Below are 21093 nucleotides of genomic sequence, written 5' to 3'. Positions count from 1 at the left end.
GGTCCAGCTTAGTAAACAGAGTCCCTTTGCCCAGCCGGGCCAGCAAATCCGGGATCAGCGGGAGGGGGTAAGCGTTCCCCGCTGCGATGGCGTTGAGGCCCCGGTAGTCCTGGCACAGCCGTCGGGACCCATCCTTTTTCCGGACGAACAAGACTGGAGCTCCCATGGGACTGGAAGCGGGCCGGATGAAACCTCGGGCCAGATTTTTACCCAAAAACTCCCGGAGGTCCTTGAGCTCACCCTCACTCATCTTGTAGATGCGCCCTTTGGGTAGTACCGCCCCCTCTGGGATGTTGATAGCGCAGTCCGTGCGGCGGTGTGGGGGTAGCTCGTCCGCTTCCCGCTCGCTGAAAACGGCTGCGAGGTCTCGGTACTCTGGCGGGACCTCGGGCTCTGGTATCTCCTGCTGCGCCGCCGCCGCTCCCCTGGGACGCGCCGCCGTCCTCTTGTGGCTGGAATTCTCGTGGGGGACCCGATGCCGTGCACCCACCGTCAAGTCGAACTTCAGGGTCCCCGCCCGCCAGTCCACCACGGGGTTGTGTTCCTTCAGCCAATCCAGGCCCAACACCGCCCGATATCCCGCTACGGGGACCTGGATCAGCCACCGCAGCTCTTGGTGGTCCCCTATGTGGATGGCGATAGGACCCACCTCCTCCCCGAAAGGTCCCCCCTGAATCGGGCTGCCGTCCATCTGGACGAAAACCAGGGGAACCTTCCGAATGCGCTTCGGTAGCCCCAAAGCCCGGGCTATCTGGGGGTGGACCATGCTGTGGTCGCATCCAGAGTCCAAAAGAGCCTCCCCCACCCAACTTAGTCCGTTCTCCGGGTTCCGGAGCTCTAAAATTACCACGTTCGGAGGTCGCGCCTCATGCTGTAGGGGTTTTCCCTCGCACCGCGGGACCTGCTGCCCGGCGCCGTCTACAGCAGGTCCTGGCCGTTTCCCGTCGCCTGGGCGCTTCCCGGTTCGTTGCGGAGGTCCTCCGCCCGGCGTGCCTGCTGGGGGCGTGTCGCACCTCCCCCCTGGGAGAGCCCGCGGTCCTCCCCCCCTTGCCGTTGGCACGCTGCTGCGAAATGTCCTGACCCCCCGCATTTCAGGCACAGACCTTCCCGGCGTCTCCTTTCCCGCTCGGGGTTCGGGGGTCGTTTGGGGCGAGAGTTGTCGGGGCCCGGTCTCGGCGCCTCGGCTGACCCGCCTTTGGCCTCCCGGGGGGGTGCGGCGGCCCAACCCAGGCTGGCTTCCAGCTTGGCGACCACAAAACACCACCCCTCCAGTGTAGACAGATCTTCTTCCGTCCCCTTGATCACGGCCCATTCCCTGAGCTTCGGGTTAAGGCCCTCCCGGAAGTACTCGATTTGGGTCTCCTCGTTCCAGGAGAACACCTTGCCTGCTTCCCTCCGGAAAATGTCTATATAGTCCATAACCCCCCTAGTACCCTGTCGAAGTCCCTTGATCCGACTCTTTGCCTTGTCCTCAGCCTGGGGGTCCTGGAATCGTCGGCGGAGCGCGACCACGAAGTCCTGCAGGTCCCGAGTTGCCGGGTCGCCGCGCTCGGCCAACCCTAGGTACCACTGACCCGCCTTGCCCTGGAGACACGAGGCCACCCCCCAGACCAAGTCCTCGGAGTCCTCATACCGGTCTCCATACCTCCGGGCATGCGTCAGCGCGTGGAGGAGGAACTGCGGGAGGTCGTCCGGCGTCCCGTCGAAACGCGCCTTAAGCTCTGGGGGGGAACGTTTTGGAGAGTAGTCCGACCCCCTCCGGATCCGGGATTCTCGGCGTCCGCCGTCTCGTCCTGCTCCGCTCCACCGGCTACCAACTTGCCCAACGACGCCGTGCCGCTCCCTGCCTTGCACGTCGCTCCTGCGTTGGTCCGGCTCTCGCCGCCCCGTCGGCTCACCCGCTCCCCCGAGATCCTCTGCTGTCTCGCCTCTCCGCTGGCCGTCTCGCCCACTCGGGACTGAAAACTGCTCCGGGTCGGGGTCCGGGGCCCGCTCACCAGTGCCGGGCTCGTCCTCGTCGCTGGAGACGTCCTCACTCGACGCGATCCCCTCCGCCGTTGTATTACCAGTCCCTCCGGGCCCGGCCCGAGCTTGCTCACGGGCTTCAGCTGCCTGCAAGCGCCTGGCCAAGTCCGCCATGGCCCGCCGCAGGTCCTCTAGGGATTCCTCAGGTCCTACCGGGCGAAGCGCCTGCCTCAGCTGGGTGTCCCAGGTTGGGGCCAACCCCCCAGACCTCGGCGCGCTCCCCGCCGTGCTTGGGAACCCCATGGCCCGGCGCCTTCCCTTGGCCGCCGCTGCCGAGGGTCTCGGGGTCCCGGACAGCTGCTCCTGGCCCCCCGATTTTCGGAGGAAATCTCCCGGGGACATTAAACTCATGTTCCCGGGGTTCGTGGGGGTCGAGACCGCCCCGTTGCTTGAAAACGCCATCTCTGGATCCGTCCCGATAAGCGCTCGGATGCGATGCCGACCCTGGAGTTCGGTGGGAAGCTCTTACGATGTCGGGGACCCGCTTGCTAACTGAAAAAACAGGGTGCCCCTTTTGAAGAAAACGTCACGCCAGGCCTGGTGAACGATACAACAGGAACAAGCTTTATTTCAGCAACGTGGAGTCCGCTGGTATGGAGTAAGAGCTTCCACCGAACTCCAGGTGGAAGCTCCCTTTTATACAAAACCCACCTCCTTAGGCTGTATTGCCCCACCCAGTACTTGCGGAGGGAACATGCTGATACAATCATGACTCATGCACATATGCGAGGTTTTCCGGGGTTCCTGATGGCCCATTTTCCTGGAACAAAGGGCCATCTCCGGGCCCTTGTCAAAAGGTGGAGGGGGACATTGAGGTTCTTTAGCGGCCATTGCCACCTCAACGATCGGGTGGGGCGCCCAGCTGCCGGCTTGCCTATGATCACCATGCCCTACCTCCGTGATCGCGGGCGCCTCTGATGGCGGGGTTCGGTCCGGTTCCCAAGCCACCAAGGACCGAACCACGACACCTATGGAACTCACTGCTGTATAGTGCAGTGCAGTGCAGTGCGCATTGCAGTGCAATGCAGTGCTGACCAGATGATTTTAAAAAGTCCTGCAGGATAGGAGTATCAGTGGGTATAAGAGCAAGATACAGCTTCCATGCTTAGAGGCAGTGCACTCTGGAATACTAGACTCAGACTGGATGAACTGGGAAAGTAAATTCTGGACTGGATGGACCTTTGGTTTCATCCAGTCTCATTTCTGCTGTTTTTGCTCTTTGCTCTTTGCTGATGAAGGAAGTTTTTCTGGAGGTAGCTGAACACTTTTCTGTTTCGCCTCCATTGATTCAGAGGAACTGGCGGTGATGGACTGTGTACAGTTCTGGTAGAACCACCAGCTGCTTTTCCTCACATGAAGAAGGGGAAGAGCTGGGTTTTATACCTCACTTCCACTACCCAAAGGAGTTTCAAAGCAACTTACAATTGCCTTTCCTCTTGTGAGGCAGTTGGTGCTGAGAGAACTCAGAGAGAACTGTGACTAGCCCAGGGTCACCCAGCTGGCTGCAAGTGGAGGAGCAGGGAATCAAACTCAGCTCTCCAGAGTAGAGGCTGCTGCTTTTAACCACTACATGGATCCTGAAAAGCAGAAATTCAGCAGGTTAAGCACTTTTTAGCACTGACAAGGTTGTCTTGTCTGCAAAAACTGCACCCCTGCAGAAATTTTTGAAGGCACAGGAGCCTTGTTGGGGAGGAAGCTAGCAACCCGCTCCTTTTTTTCCTCTCCAGTTTCTCTTTCTGTCTTGCTTTATTGAACTGGGAGAGAAAGAAATGATTCTTATCGGCATTCCCCCACTCCCTTTCCTGATTTTAAAACTTTAGGCAGGGCACCCTGAGGACTAAAAAAATCCTGATTATATTGCTGAGGGATCAGATACCCTTTTAAATAATTCCAAGTAGGAAGCCGTGTTGGTCTGAAGCAGCAGAACAAATCTTGAGTCCGGTGGCACCTGTAAGGCCAACCAAGTTGGATTCCAGGTGTGAGCTTTGGTGTTCAGGCACACTTCCTCAGAGACAGTGTCATGGAACGGAAGTAATCAGGTCATCCTTATAGACACCGTGTGAGGGTAAATTTACATGCAGCTTAATGAAAATGGTCAGCGAATCCCAGAGAGAAATGGGGGGGGGGGGGACCGGCAATTTGGATTTGTTTGCCTTCACTTGAGATTGGTGCACAATAAAGACGTCCACATTAGGAGAGTAATGAGCCAGTATATAATCAGTGGCTGACAGCAGTTAGCTGAGACCATGCCCTTGCACTGTTTAAATGATGTTATGGAAAATAAGGTGGTTGAAGGGAGGAGAAGGGAAGGCAGGCCAGTCTCATCAGATCTCAAAAGCTAAGCAGGCTCAGTACACGGAAGGGAGAACATCAAGGGAGGCCATGGCAAGACACATCTCCTGCTCACTTGTCTTGAAAGCCCTTTGCATGTCAGTTGTGACTTGAAGGCACTTTACACACAGAGAGAAGGGGGGTGGGAATCACTTTGTTTTTTAATGCTCCCCTCTCTGCAAACAGAAAACCTGCTCTAGGCCTTTGCTGGCTAGAACCCTTCTCCCCTGATGAGCTAGCTCTCTACTTACAGGGAAACGTTTCTCTCTTTTATACGAGGGGCAGGGAGTGAATTCAGAAGTAGTAACCCCTCCCCCATCCTCTTCTATTCTTCCTTGGGGTGGTGACTGAAATTAAACTTTGCCAAAGAAATAGTGTCTCTGGGATCCTAAGAGTCTACTTTGCCGTCGGGAATTGCAGGCTTGAAGGACAGAGGAAGGAAGAGACCACTTCAGCAGGCATCTGAGTCTGATGTAGACTTTTTAAGCAACTAACCAGCAGAGGGAACCCTTTCTATAGACGTGCAGGTTATTAGTTTAGGCGTTTTTTCACCTCCGCCAGGCGAACCCTATCAGGCCCCGGAACATCAAGCCCCGGAGCACCTGGCCATGTGACAGTCACCTCTGGGTTAGACTTCTGTAACTCACTCTACATAGGCCTACCCTTGTCTCTGACCCAGAAACTGCAAATGGTGCAAAATGTGTCTGCCCACATCCAGCTGGTGCTGAGGTAGGTGCATTGGTTGCCAGTTGAATTCCATTTCAAGGTACTGGTTTTGACCTTTAAGGCCATACGTAGTCTGGGTCCAGAGTATCTGAAGGACCGCCTGTCTGCCTATCCCCCCTGGAGAGCTTTCCACTCTTCGAACACCAATAAGTTGATTGTCTGCGGCCCGAGAAGTTTGCCTGGCCTTGTCCAGGACGGGGCCTTTTCAGTCCTGGCCCGTACCTGGTGGAATGAGCTCCCGGAAGAGCTGAGAGCCCTGATGTAGCTAAAGCAGTTCCGCAGAGCCTGTAAGATGGAGCTCTTTCGCCAGGTGCTTGGTTGAGGCTAGGACAGTGATGCATTCCATCTCGGGGCCCTCCTCAAAACCTTGGTGCCACGTGCTGTTAAAAGATCACAGCTGGAACTAATGGTGAGTTATGATAATGGTACAATAATTATATTTCTTTGGGATGATGGTGTTGGGTTAATTTGTGATTGTTTTTAATGTTTGGATTTTATTGTATATTTTAATAAATATGTTGTGAGCCCCCACAGAAATAAATAAAAAGGTGTGCATAGATGACAATGCCTTGGGAGAAATGTTTGGTGTATTTTCCTCATATTATCCCAAAGACAGGCCTGCAGGGGACCAAGGATGAGACTTAAATGGGCAGTTCCTAGATTTTTCTCACTGCGTTGCTTCCCCAGCCCACCAGCCTGCTTTTAGGAGCAGAAGGCTATGATCCGGGGGCAGGAGCAGACTTGTGAAAGGAATTCCCCATTGGCCTTCCAGGGTGGGTGGATCAAAGCAGCCTAACTGAGGCCAGCTAATGGGAGTGACTCAAGCATAGGGCTAAGGGCGAAATGGCTGAGGTCCCTCCCTGCCCCAAATATCACCCCCTCCCACAGTCTCCAGGGTGCATACCGCACAAGGACCAATGTTGCCAATTGATCCCTGAAAGCGGAAACGCTATTTTTAATAGTGCAATCTCGACGTTACGCATACCTGCCTTTGTAGAATCATAGAATCATAGAGTTGGAATGGGCCATACAGGCCATCTAGTCCAACCCCCTGCTCAACGCAGGATCAGCCCAAGGCATCCTAAAGCATCCAAGAAAAGTGTGTATCCAACCTTTGCTTGAAGACTTCCAGTGAGGGGGAGCTCACCACCTCCTTAGGCAGCCTATTCCACTGCTGAACTACTCTGTGAAAAACTTTTTCCTGATATCTAGCCTATATCGTTGTACTTGAAGTTTAAACCCATTACTGTGTGTCCTCTCCTCTGCAGCCAGCAGAAACAGCATCCTGCCCTCCTCCAAGTGACAACCTTTCAAATACTTAAAGAGGGCTATCATGTCCCCTCTCAACCTCCTTTTCTCCAGGCTGAACATTCCCAAGTCCCTCAACCTATGTTCTCTTCACATCTCCAATTTTCTTGAAAAGATCTCTGGTCCTCCCCATTCTATTGTTTTCTTCTATTTGTTTGCACTGTTAATTTAAGAAGGCATTCTTATCTCTTCTAGCTTTTCTCTGGAATTCTGCATTCAATTGGGTGTATCTTTCTCTTTCTCCCTTGCCTTTCACTTCCCTTCTCTCCTTAGCTATTTGTAAAGCTTCCTCAGACAGCCATTTTGATTTCTTGCATTTCTTTTTCTTTGGGATGGTTTTAGTTGCTACCTCTTGTACAGTGTTGCGAACCTCCGTCCATAGTTCTTCAGGCACTCTGTCTATCAGATCTAATTCCTTAAATCTATTTGTCACCTCTACTGTGTATTCGTCGGGGATATGATTTAGTTCATACCTGAGTGGCCTAGTGCTTTTCCCTACTTTCTTCAATTTAAGCCTAAATTTTGCAACAAGAAGCTCATGATCTGAACCACAATCAGCTCCTGGTCTTGTTTTTATTGACTGGATAGAACTTTTCCATCTTTGGCTGCAGAGCATATAGTCAATCTGATTTCTGTGTTGACCGTCTGGTGATGTCCATGTGTAGAGTCGTCTCTTGGGTTGTTGGAAAAGAGTGTTTGCTATGACCATTGTATTCTCTTGACAAAATTCTACCAGCCTGTGCCCTGCTTCATTTTGTACTCCAAGGCCAAACTTGCCTGTTATCCCGGTTATCTTTTGGCTTCCTACTTTAGCATTCCAATCCCCCATGATGATAAGCACATCATTTTTTGGCGTTGCTTCTAGAAGGTGTTGTAGGGCTTCATAGAACTGATCAACTTCATCCTCTTCAGCAGCAGTGGTTGGGGCATAGACCTGGATCACTGTGATGTTGAATGGTTTGCCTTGGATTCGAACTGAGATCATTCTGTCATTTTGGGTATTGTATCCCAAGACTGCTTTTCCTACTCTCTTATTGATTATGAAGGCTACTCCATTTCTTCTGCGAGATTCTTGTCCACAGTAGTATACCTGATGGTCATCTGAATTAAATTCACCCATTCCTGTCCATTTTAGTTCACTGATTCCTAAAATGTCGATGTTCAGTCTTGTCATTTCTTGTTTGACCACGTCCAGCTTGCCTTGATTCATGGATCTGACATTCCAGGTTCCTATGGAATAAAAATCTTTACAGCATCGGACTGTCTTTTCGCCACCAGTTACTTCCACAACTGAGCGTCCTTTCGGCTTTGGCCCAGTCGCTTCATTCATTCTGGCGCTACTCGTACTAGCCGTCTGCTCATCCCCAGTAGCATATTGGACACCTTCCGACCTGAGGGGCTCATCTTCCGGCGTCATATCGTTATGCCTATTGGAACTGTCCATAGAGTTTTCATGGCAAAGATACTGGGGTGGTTTGCCATTTCCTTCTCCAGTGGATCACTTTTGTCAGAGCTCTCAGCTATGACCTGTCCGTCTTGGGTAACCCTGCACGGCATAGCTCATAGCTTCACTGAACTACGCAAGCCCCCGTGCCACAACAAGGTAGCGATCCTTGAAGGGGGGTGGGTTCATCTACCATTTGATAAATGAAATTGTCAGCCAGGCAGGTCAGAAACTTGCATGACTGAGGACGCTTTGCAGAGTTTGTTTCCCAGCACACATCTGGGAAATTGAAGTCACCCATGATGCCAAGGTCCTGCCGCTTGGATATTTTCTCAAGCTGCTCACAAAGTGCAGCATCCACATCCTCTCGTTGGTCAGGCGGTCGGTAGCAGACACCAACCACCACACTGTTTGTTTTCCCCTCGCTTATTTTCACCCAGATGCTTTCCACTGTAGATATGCTCTCCTTCACTAGAATTTCCTGACAGGTAAGCCCTTTCCTCACATACAGTGCCACTCCTCCACCTCTTCGATCTATTCTGTTTTTTCTGAACAGTTCATATCCATCCACCATTACATTCCAGTCATGAGAATCATTCCACCAAGTTTCTGTGATGCCTACTAGATCATACCTTTCCATCAGCATGATAAGTTCCAGCTCTTCCATGCTTCGGGCATTAGTATAAAGGCATCTGAATCCTTTTACTTTTGGTTCCCTATGAGCTGGCCTTGCCGGTTGGGCTGCCCCCGATCGTTTTCCTTCCATAGACTCCCTATGTTAATCGTCTCCTTCCCCTAGTGGCTTTAGTTTAAAGCTCTCCTGATGAATCTCCCCAGGTTCCTGCCAAACACATTCTTCCCCAGTTTCGATAAGTGCAGTCCATCAGGTGCTAGTAGGCCTTCCTCAAGAAAGCTTATCCCATGGTCCCAGAAACCAAATCTCTCCTGCCGGCACCAACTACGCAGCCACTGATTCACCTCTATTATCTTCCTCTCCCGACGCATTCCTCTTCCCTTGACAGGCAAGATTGAAGAGAATACCACCTGTGCCCGCATTTGCTTGAGCTTCCTCCCCAGATCTTGAAAGTCTTTTTTAATGGGAGCAATGGTATTCAGGGACATGTCATTCGTTCCCACATGGACCATCACAAATGGGTAGCGATCCGTAGATTTGAGGAGTTTGGGCAGCCATTCTGAAACATCTTTAATTTTCGCCCCTGGCAAGCAACACACCTCTCGGGTTAGTGGAAACCAGTAGCGTTTCAATAGTTTCCCACAGGTTTCCGCTCTCGGCAAAAATCACTATCCAGTAAGCCATTTTTTCTGTGCTTTGTCCTGCCCCTGGCCATCAATCAAACGAACATCCAATGGGCGGCTGTTATCATGCTCCCGAAAAGCCCCTTTCCCTTTAAGAACAAGGTTTTTTTAAAAAAAGAAAAACACACGTTGCAACAAATATGCCTTGATTCCTCCTAACGTAGAGACCCATCTAGCTGGCGTGTGAGCTGGTCAGTCATCGTTACCACGCTCCCCCGAATGAAAAAAAAATCCCCCCCTCATGCACAGGCACGATTTTCAGCCAAAAATAAAATGAACTTGCAAACGGGGCTGTGTTGTGCTTGGTGACTTAGGGGAGCTTTAAAGCAGTTATTAGCAGCCCCCAGGCAGAGCTTGGTAGCAGCCGTTAGTGGCCTGGAGGGCTTGCCGCCTCCGCCGCCTCTCCCCTGATCTGTTGCTGGCTCCACTAGTGTGGCGCGTCTGAGAGCAAAGTGCATTCAGGAACGGAGGGCAGCAGCCGCAGGGCCAATCAGGTGCGGGAAGCTGGTCGCACCCTGATTGGCCCTATTCCAACTCCAGACACATTCCACCCTGCAGGCTGTTTCAAAAAGATTAAGAGGAACAATGGATAAGGATAAATATATATATTTATATACATTCCAAGAGTCTCTTATGGCACAGAGTGGTAAGGCAGCAGATATGCAGTCTGAAAGCTGAACTCCCATGAGGCTGGGAGTTCGATCCCAGCGGCCGGCTTCCATCCTTCCATCCTTCTGAGGTCAGTAAAACGAGTACCCAGCTTGCTGGGGGGTAAACGGTCATGACTGGGGGAGGCACTGGCAAACTACCCCATACTGAGTCTGCAATGAAACGCTGGAGGGCGTCACCCCAAGGGTCAGACATGACCCGGTGCTTGCACAGGGGATACCTTTACCTATACCTATATATATAACTAGCTGCAAAGCCCGTTCCTAAGAACGGGCTTTGAAAGGGTTTCCCCAAGCTGCTGCTGCCATGGCGCGCCAGCTGCGGGTGAAGCGACCTATGCCCCTCCCCTCCGCGGCTTGCCCGTGGGCCACCAAGCATACCCGCAGCCTTAAAGGGGCGGCGGGTGTGCTTGGGGGCATGCGGGGAATGTTTGGCGGCGCACAGGGAAGCCCATCCCAGTACCCTCCCCCGGCGACTCCGTGGTGTGGCTGTGGGCTGCCAAGCGCAGCCCCCCTCCCCACTGGTGGCCCCACAGACATTATCAATAAATTACTGTCTGATGAATCCCCCCAAACCACTAAACTTGTTGCTAAATTTTGTTCAGTAGTATGTAGAATCCATGGAGCTGGTAAAATGAAATATGAGGATCCTGTTTCAGGCTCAAAGCTATTTCTGCTCTAATTTTAGAAATCCACTATACATTTTATTACCGTTTATATTAACATCATGTTTTATCTGGGATTCATTGTATAATTTCTCCTGTTATATGTCTGGTGCAAACCGTAATAAAATTTCTATCCATCTCTTTGAGGCAGTAGCGGCGTTTGATAGGGCACGGGCAAACCATCCTCGCCCCCCTCCCCCCCCGCAGCGGTCACTTACCTGTGGCACAGGTACAGCAGAGAGGCCCCACGCTGGTGGAGAGGAACAGCTCTTGCCACGTCTGCGACGCAGTGAGACCCCTTCCCGGGGCCGGGGGCAGGTGAGAGCCACCCTCCCCCACCTGCTGGCTTGGCAGAGAGCTGCCCCTGGGCCCGGAAAGGCCTCTCACTGCATCTGCTCGAGTGGGCGCTGTCCGGGGTGGACCAATCAACCTGATTGGCCCTATTCCATCTGAGACAGCCAGACTGGCTCCACCCCAGGGCCAGTTTCCATTTTATATATAGGAAACCATGCATAAGGATATATATTTGGTCTGTGATCCTGTCATGAAGAATAAGAGAAGGAAGTTTAACTAGAGTTTTCTATTTTCAAATCAGTTTATATATATTCCATCTTGCCATATGGCATCAACTTTGAGAGTTTGGCCAAAAACAAAACCTTTGCATATATTTTCAGTGCAAATGACAGTTTTCTGCTCGACTGATTTGCTGGTTCAATAGCAAAGCAGCGTTCGCTGACTTGACAGGAGCCAGGAACTCCTTCGAGACAAATGTTAATAATAATAATAATCATGCACCAATATTCACGGCTGCATCTTTGGAAAACCCTGTCCGTTTGTCGTTGCAGGAGGAGATGTTTCACCCCAGATGCTGTTGGAGATGAGAGAAACAAACCAGGTGCTAAGAGAAATCACAGAGCTGCTGAAGCAGCAGGTAAGAGCAGAAGGATTTTGTCAGGGGAGGGAAAGTCCTAGGTTCGATCTCCAGCATCTTCAGTTAAAAAGGACCAGGCAGTAACAATGGGAAATACCTCAGCCTGAGACCCCAGGGAGCCGCTGGAGACCTTGGAGAGCTGCTGCCAGCTTGAATAGACAATCTGGACCTGATTGGATTCAGTACAAGGCAGCTTCATGTGTGTTCTAGTCAATCTGTAACTTCCATAATTCTTTTCATCAGAAAGCCACCAGTTAAAATGCCACAGCAGGCGAACCAATATCTGAACCTCCTCTGCAAACCATATTCTGTTCCGTACAAGTTCTACAAAGGCAATGTAAATATGGCACTCACTGAATCAACATACCCAACAGGGGGAAAAAGCCAGTCAGTCCTTATTTAGGTTGGAGCCTTCATCTTCCAGTGAAGCAATTTACGTTCTTTTAGCGTGAGTTATATCCGGCCCCGGTTTGAGGATCTTCTCCCATGTAGCCTCTAGTTATGGTTTCCTTAGCTTTGCCGCCCAACCATGAGGACTCAAAACAGAAGAAAAGGAAACTAGGGAGACCTCTCAGAAAGCCCCAGAGCCCAACTTGAGGCTCACAAGTAATTCCTAGAAAACTGGATAAACATCTGGAACAGAGGTCCATCCATGGCTCTTAGCCACAAGGTATAGATGGAGCGCTTTGTCTGGGGGAGGGGTCCTCTGTCTTCTTGGTGCTTGGGAGAGCAACAATGGGAAGGCTTCTGGAGTCCTGGCCCCACTGGTGGACCTCCTGATGGCCTCTGTGAGACTCAGAGTGCTGATCAGGATGGGCCACTGGCCTGGCCCACATGGCTTATCTTAACTTCTTAATGCCATACATGGGTGTATTCCATACGGTCTAGGCTGTCAGAGGAATGGAATGGGGGGCAGTGGCAGAAGCTCCATTGTGTCGCAAGATGCAAAAGGATCCCAAATCTGAAAAAAGCGGTTGGGGGCTCCCCAACTTCCTAGTGTCCAAAGAGAACCTCTGTGTTTTGCTCGGAGGCATTCTGCATATCAAATGCTGGAGCCAAACAACAGGGTACAGTTCTCAGCTCGGGAGCTTCCCAGAGACCCTGACCCTGCTGCAGTTTGGGAATGGATCTCACAACCCCCCTTCCCAGGCCTTTTGGATTGGGGAATTCTGGGAGATGGGCTTAGACGGAACGAATGTCAGCAGGGAATAAGAAAATGTTTTTTATACCACGCTTGTTTTTTATACCATCAAAGCGGCTTACCTTCCTTTCTCAGGTGGGACTGAGAGAGCTCTGAGAGAACTGCTCTGTGAGAACAGTTTTAATAGTACTGGGAGTAGCCCAAGGTCACTCTGTTGGCGGCATGCAGAAGAGTGGAGAATCAAGCCCAGCTCTCCAGATGAGAAGCCGCTGCTCTTAACTACGACCCCATGCTCACCATGCCAGAGTCTACCCATCAAAGCACCCAGTTCCTCCAAGGGAACAGATCTTTGTTGTCTGGAGATCTGTTGTAATGCTGGGAGATCTCCAGACCCCACCTGTAGACTGGCAAGCCTGCATTCTGGACCAAGCTGTGTGTGTGTGTGTGAGTGAGTGAGTGAGTGAGTGTGTGTGTGTGTGTGTGTGTGTGTGTGTGTGTGTGTCACACATGGCCTCCTGGCATAGTTTTGATCCAGCTGCCTTTTATCCGGCTCCGTTTCCCCCTCCTCCGCCCCCAAAGCTGTCTCCTCTCCCGTCCAGCAATCTGGAAAAGCAAACACAGTCCTCCCTGTGCCAGAAGAAGCAGAGTGCAGAGGGAATGTCCTGCCTGGTCCGTTCAGCTTGGTCCCTCTCTGCCCCCGCTCCCATCCACAAGGGTCAGATGGTCCCAGGGGAGGGGGGATTCCTGGGCTGCTGTTTCTTCTTGGGCGTGTCATTGCCAGGAAAGGAATGATGGACAGGGCAGGGCTTTTGATCTCCACCAAGACTCAGATGGGGCATATTATGTCTGCAGGTTCAGTGATCACAGACTCCAAGTCTTCAGAAAAGCTCTTTTTATTTAGCAACTCGAGCAACAGACTACAACTAGTGAACAGAGAAAAACAAGCAAACTCATGCACTTTTATACCTTTCAGGCAGCCAGCTGCTGCCTCTGATTGGCCCCAAGCAGAGCAATCGGATTGGCTCTAAGCAGAGCGATCAGGTTCCTTTGATTGGTTAGTTCCTTGGCTGGCAGAAGCCCTCATTTGCATCAGTGGCCAAATGCCCACAGACATAATACCCCTTCCCCCTAAGATAGGCACCCACCAAGTTACAGACAAAGTCCCCCATGTATTTGGGTGCAGTACATTGCCTAGTTCAGGAGCGGCTGGGGGAGGCATCAGATCCCTCTCTTCTGTGAGGAAAGGGCTTATCTGTCAGGAAATTCTAGTGAAGGAGAGTATATCTACAGTGGAAAGCATCTGGGTGAAAATAAGTGAGGGGAAAACAAACAGTGTGGTGGTTGGTGTCTGCTACCGACCGCCTGACCAACGAGAGGATGTGGATGCTGCACTTTGTGAGCAGCTTGAGAAAATATCCAAGCGGCAGGACCTTGTCATCATGGGTGACTTCAATTTCCCAGATGTGTGCTGGGAAACAAACTCTGCAAAGCGTCCTCAGTCATGCAACTTTCTGACCTGCCTGGCTGACAATTTCATTTATCAAATGGTAGATGAACCCACAAGAGGTTCAGCCATACTGGACTTAATACTGCCCAACAGGCAAGAGTTGGTGGATGAGGTGAAGGAGGTGGGGACCCTAGGGGGAAGTGACCATGTCCTCATAGAATTCCTTTTGAGATGGGGAGCCAAGGAAGCTTGTAGCCAGACGTGGATGTTGGATTTTCGTAGAGCAAACTTTAATAAACTCAAAGCCATGATGAGTGTCATACCATGGACGAGAATGCTGTATGGCCCCTTCCAACTCAATGATTCTATTATTCTATTATTGTGGTGATGTTGGAGGTGGTGTGGCCGGTGTCTCTGGCGCCTCCTGGGATGTCTGCACCTCTGGTGCTGGTTCCGGGTTGCTCCCTTGGGGCTGTCATCTAGCTTGCTGTCATCAGGCTTGGCCGGCGTGTTGGTGAGTTTAGGTGTGTCCATGTTGAGGGCAGGCAGGTGGTCCTGCAGCTGTGTTGATGTAGCAGGATTCCACCCTTGGTCTGTAATTCATATGACGCTGGTCCGTTTTTCCATAGAATCGTAGCCGGAATCCAGTGCAGACCCCCCACATAGTTGCGGACATAGACTTCGGCTCCACTTGCAAAGGAGCGTGGGGTCTGATGGACCTCTCGCCCAGAAGGCCGGGTCATGGTGAGGTCTGGGTTCAAATAGTTAAGGATAGGAGTAAGGCAACATCCCGTTAGGAGTTCAGCTGAACTTTGGCCAGTGGCTGACGATGGGGTGCTGTGCTGGTGGAACAGCCATTCTGCTAGTCTCTGATGCCGGCCTCCACGCACTTTGTTGATTGCACCATCCGTTCAGCCTGACCATTGGTGGACGGATGAAATGGGACAGAGGTAACATGCAGGATCAGCAGGCTTGTGGTGAAGGCAAACTGAGAGACCAACTGTTCCCCTTTGTCTGAGACCAGTGTGTCTGGCAGTCCATGTGTTGCAAAAAGTGACCTCAGGACGTTGGTGACAGTCTTGGAAATCATTGAGGACATGGGAGCCACTTTAAGCTACTTTGAATATGAGTCCACGACTAACAGGAACATTTAACCCTGGAAAGGGCTGGCAAAATCCAGGTGAACCCATGATCATGGGGTTCTAGTTGAGTCCTATGTCTGTATTGGATCCTGTGGCAGCTCTGGGAAATTTTCCTGGCATGTGCCGCAGCGCTTGATCCAGTTCTCTCTGTCCTTGTCCCTTCTCTCTGTCCCCAGCCACCACACGTAGCTTCATGCCAGAGCCTTCATGTGGACAATTCCAGGGTGGCTGACGTACAAAGCTGCCAACACTCGAGATTGCAGCTTAGGGGGCACCACTACGCGATTGCCCCACAGTAGGCAGCCCTTGTGGGCAGACAGTTCATGCTGCCTTATGGTGAATGGTTCAAAAATAGCCGAAGGCTTGTCTTTCGGGCACTCCCTCCACACCCAGTTCAAGACACGGCTGACAATCTTGTCCCAGACAGATGAGGGACGTCAGTGATGTCAGAGGCATGAAGGGGAGGATCTGGTAACTCCTCCAGCAGCAGGATGCAATGCGCAGGTGACGAGTCAGCTTCAATCCCTGGGAGTGGCAGGCAACTGAGGGCATCTGCATGGCTGATGGACTTGCCCAGATGGTGCTGCAACATGAACTGGTATGCATTCAAGAAGATAGACCACCTCAGCATCTTAGGCGACAGGATTTGAAGCATCTGCTTATCTGGCATGAAGAGCCCGGGTAGCGGCTTATGGTCCGTAAAGACAAGGAACAGCCTGCCAAACAAAAAATCATGAAATTTTTTTCACCCTGGCCATGATGGCCAGGGCCTCCTTGTCAATCTGCGCATAGTTGTGCTCAGGAGCCGATAATGTGCGGGAATAGAAGGCGATGGATGCTTCCCAGCTGTCAGGGTACCGATGACTCAGGGTGGCTCCGATGCCATTGCATGCCAAATTCGGTGTCAGGGCCTCAGAATAGTGCACCAAGACACTGTCTGATGATAGCAGGTGTTTGACAGCCTCGAACACACCTTGGTGTTGTCTGGTCCAGGACTACGGCTTGTTTTTGTCCAGCAAACTGTGCAGTGCTTCTGCCACGGATGCCTTGTTCAGCAGGAACGTATAATAAAAGTTCAGTAGGCCGAGGAAAGCTTGTAGCTCAATCCATGAATGAGGCGCAGGGGCTTGCTTGATTGCCTGGACCTTGGACGGTGTGGGGTGGATACCTGATGCGTCCACGAGGAACCCCAGGAATTCAATTGCAGGAACACCCAATTGACATTTCTCCTTCTTGACTTGAAGACCTCCACCATGGAACTTGGACAGGACGGATCGGAGCCGGGAAGCTAGCTCTTCTTCTGACGACCCGCAGATCAGCATGTCATCAAAATATGGATCCACCCCAGGCAGCCCTCTCAGGAGGTCCTCCATCAAGTTCTGGAAGATCCTGGGGGCTGTGCTGACCCTGAATTGTAACCGCTTGACCCCGAATGCACCCCCATGAGTCACAATAGTTTGTGCGTCTGCGGCAAGCGGTGCGTCAAGCTTTGCGAAGACCTTGCCTCTTGCGAGCGATGCCAGCAGGTGGCTGACTACAGAACCGGGTACGCATGTTGTTGTAGAGCCTTGTTGATGGTGCATTTGTAATCTGCGCAGATGCGGATGCTCCCGTCAGCCTTCAACGGCATCACGATGGGAGTTTCCCATTTGGCATGCGGCACTGGTTCCAGGACGCCTTGGCTATTTTGTTGTTGTTAGGTGCGAAGTCGTGGCCGACCCCGTGGGCAATGATCCTCCAGGCCTTCCTGTCCTCTTGGTTAATTAGACAATACAATTCCTCATCTATGCGCGGCTTGAGAGCAAAGGGCACTCAGCGTGCCTTCAGACGAATCGGCTTGACTTCTGGGTCCAGATCAAAGGAGATTGGCAGGCCCGTGTAGCAGCCAAGTGTGCTGTCAGATACGGCCCCGAACTCCGCGCAGGCAGCCTCAAGTGGTGAGGGCTGTAGGTGATGGATGCCGGAGATGACGAGGCCCAGCGGGGTGAACCACTCAAGACCCAGCAGGCTGGTGCGGCGGCCCTCGGCGATCACCAGACGTAAGGCCTTGGTGATGGACTTGTGTTGCACCTGGAAGGTGCCGATGGCAATGACAGGGATGCGGTTCCGCTGGAAATCAGTCAGTCGCAGTCCGAGGGGTTGCAGGCATGGGACTCGCCGGAGACGGAGCTTATCGTCTCCTTCGAAATGATGGAGAAGGAAGACCCGGAGTCCACTTCCATACTACGGGGAGCTCCTTCTATTTTGACTGTCACACGGATCTTCTGTTGCATACTGTCAGTTGATTGGATTGTGGTGGGTCACGATTATTGGTAAATAGCATTCAAATCTGAGTCTGAGCCGAGGCACCAGTCGTTGCACTGGAACTTGGTGCAGTTAGACATTTTCTTTTGTTGCTATGGTGCTTGCCCTTGGTGGCCCTGGAACCGGTCGTCTCTTGGGTGTTCCAAACCCGCTAGGTTGGACCGGCAGGCCCTGGCGATGTGGCCACGTTTGCCACCGAGCTTGCACTGTACCTCTCAGAAACGGCACGTCTTCCTCGGGTGCGGGCCATGACAGCTGGCGCAGGCAGTTGGCTGTTGTTTCCAGTCCCAACATCTCCCAAACAAGGAGGGTCGAACCTCTTTGATCTCCTCTTCGGATGTGGTGGCCTCACTGTTGGAGTCGGTGGTGTGGACTGGGGGAGTTCTCAGGTGGAGCCCGGCAGATGTGTGAGCCTGGCGAACAGCCTTGGTGCCGGCTGCGGCTGCAAGAGCCTCACCGAGGGCTTTCTGGAATGTCGGGTCCCGCTGTGAGAACAGGCGACTTTGAGTCTGCTCATCTCGCAGGCCACACACAAGACGATCTCTCAGCATCTGCTCCACATTCTCAAATGTACCGTGGTGCGTGGCCAGTCGCATTGTGGCCACAAACATGGTCACAGATAGACCCTCAAGCTGGCTTTGGCGGTAGAAGGCATCACGGCGAGTGATCTCTGCCTGCTGAGGGTTGAAATGCTCTTGGAGCTTCTTGACAATTGTCTTGTATGGGGCCCCTCTGGGTTTGACTGGGCACGCAGGTCCCAGGCGACGGTAGGTCCACTGGTGGCTTCGGCTGGACCAGGGGTAGTCAAACTGCGGCCCTCCAGATGTCCATGGACTACAATTCCCAGGAGCCCTTGCCAGCATTCGCTGGCGAATGCTGGCAAGGGCTCCTGGGAATTGTAGTCCATGGACATCTGGAGGGCCGCAGTTTGACTACCCCTGGGCTGGACTGTCGCTTCCCAGGGCAGGCTGTCTAGGACAGCAATCCTGCCTTCGTCGCCAGTATTAAGTGTGCGGGTTCAGTGTTCACAGACTCCAAGTCTTCAAAACAGCATTTTTTATTTAGCAACTCCAGCAACAGACTACAACTAGTGAACAGAAAAAAACAGGCAAACTCATGTGCTTTTATACCTTTCAGGAAGTCAGCTGCTGCCTCTGATTGGCGCTAAGCAGAGCAATTGGATTGGCTGTAAGCAGAGCGATCAGGTTCCTTTGATTGGTTAGTTCTTTGGTTGGCAGAAGCCCTCATTTGCATCAGTGGCCCACAGACATAATGGGGCAGACCTGCTCAATGGAGCCACTCTGTTCCTTTGTGTGTCAGCGTGGCAGGGCACTTGGTGCGTCAGATAGGCATGTCACCTCTCAGTTAGGAAGTACCTGGAGGTTTTGGGGGTGGAGCCGGGAGGGGGCAGGATTTGGGGCAGGGGGTCTAATCCTAAGGAACCCACCCTCCAAAGCAGCTGTTTTCTCCAGGGGAGCTGATCTCTTTTAGACTGGAGACGAGCTGTAAAACAGAGAGATCCCTAACATCCGACAAGGATCCAGCAGACTCCAGTTCAAATCCACACACAGTTGTGGAGGCTCATTGGGCCGGTCATGCATGCTCAGCCTCAGCTACCTCCTAGGGTGGTCACTGGAAGGATGTGGCCATGGAGAGTTAACAGCAGCCAGGTTGGGTCCCCAACAGGGAAGGACAGGATATAAGTGCAGGAAAGAGAATTATACCTCTGCATGCCAGATGCCAGGGAAGCTTTCCTGGCTACAGGGTGCTGGACTTGAGAGAGCAAGTGTCAGATGCAGAGGGGGTATTCCCAACCCCCTTCTTTCCTCCCTTCAGCCTGCAGCACTTTTCCTTCTGACAAACTCTCCTCGCGTCTCTACATTAGCAAGCAAAGAGCTGGGGTTGGGCTGACACGCATGAGGCCTCCTTCCTTCCTCGATTCTGGCAGCAGATAAAGTATCACTGTGGCTCCATCCCTGCCCTGCTCCGTTCAGGTCTTTGCAGCAAGGTCTGGAGTAGATTAAAGCTCTCAGAAACACAGTTGTTGACTCTCACACTGGAAAGTGCCTGTTGGCTCCCTCTCCTAGCTCTCCAGTTGTCTTGATCAGACCAGTGGCCCATCCAGTCTAGCATCCTGCCTCACTTAGTGGCCTTCCCTAAGAGGAACATAATAAGGGCTCTGCTGGATCAGGCCATCTGGTCCAGCCTCCTGTCTCACACAGGGATCAAGCAGTTCCTCTGCAGGGCCAGCAACAGGGCAGAGAGGCCAAGGCCTTCCCCTGAGAAGACCCTCAGAAGAGCCCTGCGGGGTTAGGCCAGGGGTCCCTCTAGTCCAGCCTCCTGTCTCACACAGATGCCAACCAGTTCCTCTGGAGGGCCAGCCACAGGGCAGAGAGTCCAAGGCCTCCACCTGATGTTGCCTCCTGGCTCTGAGATACAGAGGATTAGTGCTTCTGGATTTGGAGGTTCCCTTCAATTACCATGGCTCGATCCTCCTTAAATCTGTATTTCTCATTCTAAAGCTCTTTATTGTTATATCCCCTGGCAGCAAAATCCACCTTTTTATCACGGTGTTAAGCATTGTATCCTGTTGTCTGTTCTGAACTACTGCCCATCAGTTTCATTGGATGTCTTTCCTTGGCGTTTCCCTACAGCATTTCCAAGTCCAGAAAAAGAGGTGGTTTAAAACCCAGGTGGCATTGCCAGGTGGGTTTTAAACCCACCATTCTCTCTTCTTGGGAAATACTAGTGAGCCAAGCTGGGGGAGAGCGGGGAGGACCATGAATCTTCTACAGAGTTTGACCTCTAGCTTGCAGTCTAGCTTGATCTTTCCAGGCAGAAGCTCCTCTATGATCCTCAGCAGTGAACACTGAGATGGAAGTTAGGACCTCTTATACGCCAGGAGACAGGGCAGTGGGGCCTGCCCTTGTAGAAGGATGCCTGTTGCATCTTTGCATGATGTAGTGTTCTGGCCTTAGATCACTCCAGTAAGCAGCCACAGCCCAAATACTGATTCGTGCAGAGACATGGGGCAGCAATCTTCTTGAGCCAAAGAATTTCTACTTGCTTGTTCATAAGGTTTATAGTTTTTGTTGTTTAGGTTTTTCAAAAATCTTTGGTTCACAATCACTAGAGAATATAACTTCTTCCTTCCATTTAACATTTCCTAGATCAAAGAAATCACATTCCTGAAGAACACAGTGATGGAGTGTGACGCTTGCGGTGAGTCAGACTTCCTTATGTCTAGATGGGTAGCCATGTTTCTCTGTAGCAGCAGAAAACAGCAAGAGTCCAGGAGCACCTGAAAGACTAACAAAATTCATGGTAAAGGAGGAGCTTTCATGAGTCACTGCTCACTTGTTCAGATACCTCTGCATCAGCAGAAAAGAGTCCAAAAGTCTGACATGTTCTCACATGCCCTTGACTTCTGGTTGTTAAACCCAAGCTCAACCCAATTTTACGCCTGGCATTCTGTTTCCGGCGCCATCCAGGAGTCAATTTGCAGCTTGCATTTTATACTTCTGTTGGCAGAGCCAGAATTCCTGCCACCCGCCTTGCCTCTCTTCCATTAAAAATAAACGAATCCAAGCATGCACAAAAAAATAATGGTGTCCATATGCGGTGTGGCTCATCCCACCCCGTCT

At 51.9% G+C, this 21093-nt stretch overlaps 1 protein-coding gene across 2 annotated transcripts in view; it reads left to right on the top strand.

Moving 5' to 3' along the window:
• The window catches only part of COMP (cartilage oligomeric matrix protein), a 90777-nt gene that overhangs the window by 4886 nt on the left and 64798 nt on the right, over positions 1 to 21093 (top strand). The window contains exons 1-3 of one of the 2 annotated variants that reach the window (XM_077331602.1): positions 9756 to 9890; positions 11330 to 11415; positions 20620 to 20671. In XM_077331602.1, the coding sequence (XP_077187717.1) occupies positions 11350 to 11415; positions 20620 to 20671 (118 nt within the window). In that variant the 5' untranslated portion in view covers positions 9756 to 9890; positions 11330 to 11349. Of the gene's footprint in view, positions 1 to 9755; positions 9891 to 11329; positions 11416 to 20619; positions 20672 to 21093 lie in introns of those variants that run through there. The other variant, XM_077331601.1, reaches the window with a different exon arrangement.

This window comes from Paroedura picta, chromosome 4 (genome assembly GCF_049243985.1).
Source record: "Paroedura picta isolate Pp20150507F chromosome 4, Ppicta_v3.0, whole genome shotgun sequence".
Lineage (NCBI taxonomy): Eukaryota > Metazoa > Chordata > Lepidosauria > Squamata > Gekkonidae > Paroedura > Paroedura picta.
The sequence above is the reverse complement of the archived record's forward strand: the minus strand, read 5'-3'. Positions and strand labels throughout refer to the sequence as shown.